General features: G+C 38.2%; 1 protein-coding gene across 1 annotated transcript; it reads left to right on the top strand.

Moving 5' to 3' along the window:
- The first annotated feature begins 2,786 nt into the window (after positions 1–2,786).
- On the top strand, positions 2,787–6,755 carry LOC113356581 (conserved oligomeric Golgi complex subunit 4-like). The gene is made up of 2 exons (XM_026599752.1): positions 2,787–4,655; positions 5,914–6,755. The coding sequence occupies exons 1-2, from the start codon at positions 3,066–3,068 to the stop codon at positions 6,541–6,543; spliced, it is 2,220 nt and encodes a 739-aa protein (XP_026455537.1). The 5' UTR covers positions 2,787–3,065; the 3' UTR covers positions 6,544–6,755.
- The last annotated feature ends 1,569 nt before the right edge of the window (positions 6,756–8,324 follow it).

The raw sequence follows: 8,324 nt of genomic DNA, 5'->3' as shown, positions 1-8,324 counted from the left end.
TCAGTGGTCAGTTGTCAAAGACGAAGTAATTAATATGGTGCAGTCCCTTTTTAGCTCCGACAGACTTCTGAAGAAGATGAACAAAACAAATCTCTGTCTCATCCCTAAGACAACTCTGCGGCACACACCAGGCGACTACAGGCCAATTGCTCTTTGCAATTCCACCTACAAATTAATAACAAAGATTATGGCAACAAGACTGAAGCCACATCTGGACAAGTTCATTTCTCATATGCAAGCAGCATACATACCAGGGAGACAAATAAGTGATAACATCACTTTAGCACAAGAACTGATTCACTGCATGAAGAAAAAGAAAACCAAAAAGCATTACATGGCTATGAAATTAGACATGAGCAAAGCATTTGATCGCGTCGAATGGAGCTTCTTAAATGACATAATGCTGAAACTGGGCTTCTCTGAAAAATGGTGCCAATTAATACAAGAATGTCTCTCGACTACAGAAATACAGATCCTCCTTAATGGTTCACCTTGCCAGTATTTTAATCCAACAAGAGGCATACGACAAGGCGATCCAATATCTCGTTATTTATTTCTGATTACGATGGAAGTCTTCACCAGAGCTTTGGCCCAAGCTGAGAACAATGGTGCAATATAAGGAATAAAGATCTCAAGAAAAGCACCACAAGTAACTCACCTGCTATTTGCAAACGATTGCCTCCTCTTCGTCAAAGCAGATATGCATAATGTTAATAATATCCTTGAAATTATTAACAAGTTCAGTGTGATTTCGGGGCAGCAAATCAACTTCCAGAAATCAGCAGTCTTCTTCTCTAAACACCTTCCACCAAGACACAGTAGAATGCTCTTGAGAAGATTAAAGATGAAGCGAATGTCATTGGAGGAGAAATACCTGGGAATCCCTTTATTTTTGAAGAGAAAGAAAACCTTATCTTTTTCTTCATTAGTAAACAACATGAAATCTCGACTCAAAATATGGAATGGAAAATTCTTCAATCAATCTGGAAGATCAGTCATGGTGAAGCATGTACTCAATGCCTTGCCATCACATCGAATGGGAGTATTCAAAATCCCAGAAGCTACTATTCGTGAGATGGATAAGGTACAAAGAGACTACTGGTGGAATAAATCACAAGGAGGAGGTGTATACATCGCTCGATGGCCAAAGATGTGCAGAGATAAAGCAACAGGAGGATTAGGATTCCGTGATTTACAATGTTTTAATAATGCACTTTTAGCAAAGGCTGCATGGAGATTATGTCAACAATAACAACAACTCTGGGCCGTCGCTTTAAAAGAAAGATATTTCCCACTCAATACTGCTCTACATGGAAAGAAGAAAAAGAACTCAACATGGGCTTGGCGCAACATACAAGGTATGATGGAGTTTGTAAAAACTTGGAGTTTTTAGATTGTCGGAGATGGCAGTAAAATTCAAACTTGGAAAGATAACTGGATCTCAGGCAGACATTCACCTCCAACACCAGAAATAAGCTGTGATGAAGCTGAGAGATGTGCAATGGTGTCTAACCTTATTGATCCACAGACCAAAACCTGAAAGGTGGACATTTTCAGAAGATTGTTCAGCCATGAGGATGCTGAAAGAATTCTACAAAAACGGTTACCTGCAACTGGTGAAGACAGATTAGTCTGGACTTTAATACGCAATGGCCAATTTACAATCAAATCGGCATATAACAAGTTGATGGAAATTAAAAGAAACATGCAGGAATTCTATGATGAAGACACTGCAAAAATATATAAACACATTTGGGGAATGGATACTCTGCCGCGAGTTAAGCATTTCATCTGGAAATGCAACACTGATATAGTACCAAGCATCGAGAGAGTGGCTAGGCAGATGGGATATACAAGAGAGCAATGTGAAGTCTGTCAACAAGGCATAGAAACAACATCGCGAATTCTCAAAGATTGTCATTTCTCAAAAGCAGTACTTTTGGCAACTCCTGGAGCAAGTAGAAGTGCTCAGGCCAATAGAAACTCAGTTGCAGATTGGATTGAAAGTTGGTTCGAAGACCCTATGAATCAACTAGTTGAGAACTGGATAGTGAAAATGGCTAACACCCTTTGGGAAATCTGGAAAGCACGCTGTAAGTGCGTTTTTGAGAATATCAAGCCAAACCCAGTATCAGTAATAAGAAGTATTCAACATCTTAATGATATCACAAGGAAGGAGATGAAAAGGAAGACTACACAGGTCACCTCGACAATAGCAGCAAACAACAATCATTCACTGCGACAATGGATACCTCCTTCTGATCCTTATTATTCTATATGTTGTGATGATGCTTACAAAAAAACTAATGATTTATATCACTCAGGAATTGGTCTAATCTTGCGAAATTTTGCAGGAATCTTTGAGCAAGCAAAATGCTCCTATGCAAACAGACTAAGGAGTGCAGAACAAGCTGAAAGTGAAGGTCTGCTGCAAGCTATGGAATGGGATGAAGAGTTAAAGCTTCAACATGTCAGCTTTGAATTGGATGCACAAGTTATAGTGGAAGCAGTTCACAAGGATCATCGTTTAGCAGCATGGGAAAATCAATCTACTATCTTAGTTATTAAAGAAAAACTACGCAACAATCCATTATGGAGTTGCAATTATATTAATCGCAAATGTAATAAGCCATTAGATCTTTTGACTAGGCATGCTAGAACTCTTAAAGTTATTAAGACTTGGATTAACAATCCACCGAATTTCAGGGCTCACGCAATCTTAAAGGATGTAGACAATGTTGTAACTTCTCTTTAAGTAATGAAAACTTTCTCTTTGCATCAAAAAGAAAAAAAAAAGAAAAAGAAAACAACTTTCAGGGACCAAAAAAAAACAAAACAAAGGAGCTTTCTGTTTATTTTTGTAACGTTCCTCGAGAATCGTATTAAATTTGTAATACCCTTGCACTAATACGGCATATTAGGCCAGGTCCTGTGAAATGTTCAGATTTCACAATTTTGGGTTTTGGGTGTAACGAAGAATTTGAAGAGTAGTTGAAAACTCTTCCATTTTCAGTCTTCTCCATTAGAATCAAAATTGGGGTTGTTTTTCCTCATAGACAACAGAAATGGCCACAACTCCTAACGGAATCACAGAAGAGGATCCAGAAGATGGAGTTTCATCAGTAAATTTTGGAAGTTCGGAAGCCCTAGAGGTGGTACGCAAATTAACAGATGTAGGTGCAATGACTCGACTTCTTCATGAATGTATTGCTTATCAAAGAAATTTAGATCTTGAACTTGAAAATTTACTATCTCAAAGAACAGATCTTGAAAAAAAACTAAACAATTTACAGAAAAATGCAGAGGTCTTAGAAATTGTTAAATCTGATTCAGATTCTATGTTATCTAATGTTAGATCAACATGTGATTTAGCTGATCAAGTTAGTGGTAAGGTTAGAGAATTAGACCTAGCTCAATCCAGGGTGTATTCAACATTATCCAGAATTGATGCAATTGTTGAGAGAGGTAATTGTATTGAAGGTGCTAAAAAATCATTAGAAACTGAAGATTATGAATCTGCTGCTAAATTTGTTCAAACGTTTTTGAAAATCGATGAGAAATTTAGTGATTCAAATGCTTCTGATGATCAAAGAGAACAGCTTTTTGATTCAAAGAAAAAACTTGAAGGAATTGTTAGAAAGAAACTATCAAATGCAGTTGATCAAAGAGATCATTCCACCATTATGAGATTTATTATGCTTTTTCCGTTGTTAGGTCTTGAAGAAGAAGGATTGCAAGTTTATGTTAATTATTTGAAGAAAGTAATCTCAATGAGGTCTAGGTTAGAATTTGAAAATTTAGTGGAGCGAATTGATCAAAATCAAGGAAGAGATTTTGTTGATTGTTTAACTAGCTTGTTTAAAGACATTGTTTTAGCTGTTGAAGAAAATGATGACATTTTGAGAAATCTTTGTGGTGAAGATGGAATTGTTTACGCAATTATTGAGCTCCAAGAGGAGTGTGATTCTCGGGGTTCTCTTGTTTTACGAAAATACATGGAATTTAGGAAATTAAGCAGAGTAGAATCAGAAATCATTTCTTATAGTAAGAATATACTCTCAGTTGGAGCTACGGAAGGGCCGGATCCGAGACAAGTTGAGCTGTATTTGGAAGAGATTCTAACGTTGACACAGCTGGGCGAGGAATATACCGGGTTCATGGTGTCAAAAATTAGGGGATTGAGATCAGTTGATCCTGAGTTGGGTCCACGGGCGACAAAAGCATTTAGAAATGGAAGTTTTAGTAAAGTTGTTCAAGAAATTACTGGGTTTTATGTGATTTTGGAGGAATTCTTTATGGTGGAAAATGTGAGGAAGGCGATAAAGATTGACGAGCATGTACCTGATAGCCTCACTACTTCTATGGTAGATGATGTGTTTTATGTTTTACAGAGTTGTTGTAGAAGAGCTATCTCGACTTCAAGTATGAATTCGGTACTTGCTATTCTCAGTGGCGCAATGAATTTGTTGAGTAATGAGTATCAAGAAGCTTTGCAACATAAAATGAGAGAACCAAATCTTGGGGCCAAGCTGTTTCTTGGGGGTGTTGGTGTACAAAAGACGGGAACTGAGATTGCAACAGCTCTGAATAACATGGATGTCAGTGGTGAATATGTCCTGAAACTTCGACATGGAATTGAGGAGCAATGTGCAGAGGTGAGTTTTCTACTTTTGCTTATGGGTTGTTTTCCGTAACAATCATGTTATTGCTGGTAGGTTTTTAATTAAAACTTGTCTATGTCTCCTGATGATGTTTAAACTTAATATTTTTCACCTTTACGAGCAAAAACTATCAAACATCACGAAAACAAAACATGATGCTCACTTGTCAAACCTTATCATATTCCTAGATTTTTTGTTCTATGTACCCTACTCTATCATCAGCTACACGGGTTGTTATTCTGATATAGGATTTAGTTATGTCACTAACAAGCATTATTTCCATCCTCCGATCTTTACATTCAGAGCATACTAATCTCTGATCACCAGCTTCTCTTTTGGAACCAACAACCATCACCATCTGTTTCGTCTTTCCTCGATCATGCACAAAACGCCAACCTTCACTTCTGGTACGGGACTTACTCACGCCAGTAACAAGTATTAACTCCACCCCACTTAGATATGTAGCACATATTAATCTCCAGTCAGGGCTAATTGTCGAACTGCAGCAAGCAAGCACTGAACCTATTCCTGTTTAATTTTTGTAATCCTTTATGCCATTGATTAGTTCCATCATATACATCTCACTAATCTTACTAATGGTTTCATTCGAAAGAGTTACTTGTCCTCTTTGAATGACTTCTGGAGATGAACCAGATATGACTGTGATATACTCCTCTAGGTTAGATTGATCCCCCCTTTTTGATGTCATAACAGTGCCATCTTTTGTCCTGTCAACACGTTCTCTTCATGGTCTTCATTCGCAATCTTATGCGACATAAGCCGACGAACACACTGACTCAAAAAGAATTCAGCTAGAAACATCATGAAAAAGAGTATAAACATAAAACCCACCTCATCTCCCATGCACCAGATGTATGTTTTGATATTTTGCGATCAAACACAACAGTCAGGCTAATATTGAGCAACGCCTCGACTTGATATTATTGTAAAACTATTACCTTTGAATCAATTTTTAGCTCAACACAGTTTAAGGTTAACATCTAGTTTTCTTTTGGAGCTCCTTTGTTGGGGGAGCAGACCACTTAATGAGCGCCAAAGAACTTGACTTACTGAGCATTTTATCTCTCCCTTGTGTAGAACCTGACATTGTGTATCCAAGTTAATCAACTAAACTGACTTGCTTGATTCAAAGGTGTATTAATATTTGAGTTTTCCTGTTACATATAATCCTGCTATTTTCATAAAAGAAACACAAAATAACATATTGATCATGATACTATTGTGAAAGCAGATATTCCCTGCACCAGCCGATCGAGAAAAAATCAAATCATGTTTGTCTGAATTGGGGGAGATGAGCACCGGTTTTAAGCAAGCTTTAAATGTTGGAGTGGAGCAACTGGTCTCTACTGTAACTCCTCGAATCCGTTCTGTGCTAGATATGGTGGGAACAGTTAGCTATGAGCTATCCGAGGCTGAATATGCAGAAAATGAGGTGAACGACCCCTGGGTTCAGAAGCTCCTCCATGCCGTGGAAACAAATGCGGCATGGCTTCAGCCTGCAATGACATCTTCCAACTATGACTCATTTGTTCATCTTATTATCGACTTCATTGTTAAGAGGTTGGAAGTGATTATGATGCAGAAGAAGTTCAGCCAACTTGGGGGTCTTCAATTGGATAGAGATGCTAGGGCACTAGTGAGCCATTTCTCTGGTATGACCCAGAGGACTGTCAGAGACAAGTTTGCCCGGCTTACTCAGATGGCAACTATCCTTAACCTGGAAAAGGTTTCCGAGATTTTGGATTTCTGGGGAGAGAATGCAGGACCCATGACTTGGAGACTAACTCCGGCTGAGGTGAGGAGAGTTTTAGGCTTAAGAGTTGATTTTAGACCTGAAGCAATTGCTGCTCTTAGATTGTAGTCCTCATTTGTATTCATTATCTTCTTTTCTTTTTCTTCCTTTGCTGCTTTGGCTCCTTCTCTTCTTGGTTTGGTTATAATTCATAATTTTTTACTTATACTTCATAAATTTAGATCATCCGTTGTATTTCATATTATGAATTTATTAAACAATTTTAGTACTTTCTTGAAGAAACTTTTTGACAGAGTGAAAATGGGGTTGGATGTTATCAATCTTGTAATTTCCCTATAATACTTATGAACTCTTATTTCTTCTCTTTTTCTTTCTTTCCTGCTTTGGCTTCTTCTCTTCATATTTTGGTTAGAATTCATAATTTTTTGCTTATACTTCATAAATTTAGATCATTGTATTTCATGTATGAATTTATTGAACAATTTTTGTACTTTCTTGAAGAAACTTTTCTGACCTAGTGAAAATTGGGTTGGATGTTTTCAATCTTCAACGGGATAGAGATGCTAGGTGTCACACCTCCAAATGTCGTGAATTTCTGCGAAAGTGTAACCCGGCAGCACAGTGGTTTTGTGAATCAAGCTTCACCCATCTGCACTTCAGCCATATAAGTTTGCACCTATGCAACAACCAACTCTTCAGGTTTACGGCGGTAGTCTTTTTAGCCTTCTTTCACTCCTCTAAACTTCTCAAATGCACCCCATAATGCATTCAAACTTTGCCATACTTTGCTAACAACAATCAGCCAACCAAGAACACTTAGAACATGACACAATCATTTCATTTTATTGCATCAAAGGGAAGAAATACAAAACTTGCCCACTTAGGGTCTTACACATACTTGTTCCTCTTGAACCAAGCCTTAGCCTTACAAAAACTCTCTTATTTTAAGTCTCACACTCACCTATGCAAGCCTGCCGAATTTTCCATGCCTTAGGACTATTTATACAACAGTTTTACTTGGTCAAACCGTGCACAACCGTTGTACACGCATGGGATAGCCATCTGTCCCATGGAGCAGTTCTGTAACCGCCAACAACTGTGCTAACTGTCTAGTTCTTCTCCAACTCGCTCCAATCATCCAACACCTGTTCTATTGCATTTAGGGACCTTCTCCTACGCTTATAAACTCCCTTTATAACCGTTCTTCCTTGTCTCGCGTGTTTGGCATGCTTGTGAAGCTCGTAACCAACTCCTAACCGTCACTTGAGCTGTATTGCACAACTGTTGTGCTTTACTGAATTTAGCCTTGATACTTTGCTCAGACGCCTTGGCCCTGCCAACTTCTTTCTCTAAGCTAATGCACGAACCATCCTTGTGCCTTAATCATCAAGGCCAATTCCTTAAACTCATAATAGTTACCCGCGGCGTCATATGCTTCACTTAGCCAATTTTGCTTTACAATAGTAATGCAACTCTTGCATTACTAGCTTGTTTTCATTGTTCAAGCTTTGGCCTGCCTTGAACTAATGTCATAGACTAACCCTTAATCTATTCTACCTTCTTGCATCATCCTTGAGTTTGAGCTAACTCAATTCCACAGATATGCCTTAATGCCAACATCGCATGTTGCATGTTGCATCTTGCCGATTTGGCTTTGTCTTTCCTTTCCCTCAATGAAGCTTCATTGTATCGGCCAATAAGCTTTATTACTTAGCCAAATGTATTTACAGTGTAGGTTTTACCTTTACGCTTTGGTGGCTCTCTAAAAGAGTCACATAAATGATACCTGCAAGTGCACAGGGTCTGTTGTAGTGAGTGTGCAAGGCAGGGTCGAACCACAGAGACTTGGGTGTGAATTGAAGTAATGAAGCAAGTGACAGTTAACAAGA

Source organism: Papaver somniferum, chromosome 3 (genome assembly GCF_003573695.1).
Source record: "Papaver somniferum cultivar HN1 chromosome 3, ASM357369v1, whole genome shotgun sequence".
In the NCBI taxonomy this organism is placed as follows: Eukaryota; Viridiplantae; Streptophyta; class Magnoliopsida; order Ranunculales; family Papaveraceae; genus Papaver; species Papaver somniferum.
Note: the sequence above shows the minus strand (reverse complement) of the source record. Positions and strands in the feature narration are given on the sequence as shown.

Excerpts from the sequence above, each read along its gene's own strand:
- LOC113356581 (XM_026599752.1), top strand. The coding sequence starts at position 3,066 with ATGGCCACAACTCCTAACGGAATCACAGAAGAGGATCCAGAAGATGGA. Across the intron at positions 4,656-5,913 it reads TTGAGGAGCAATGTGCAGAG|ATATTCCCTGCACCAGCCGA; the intron begins GTGAGTTTTCTA and ends TTGTGAAAGCAG.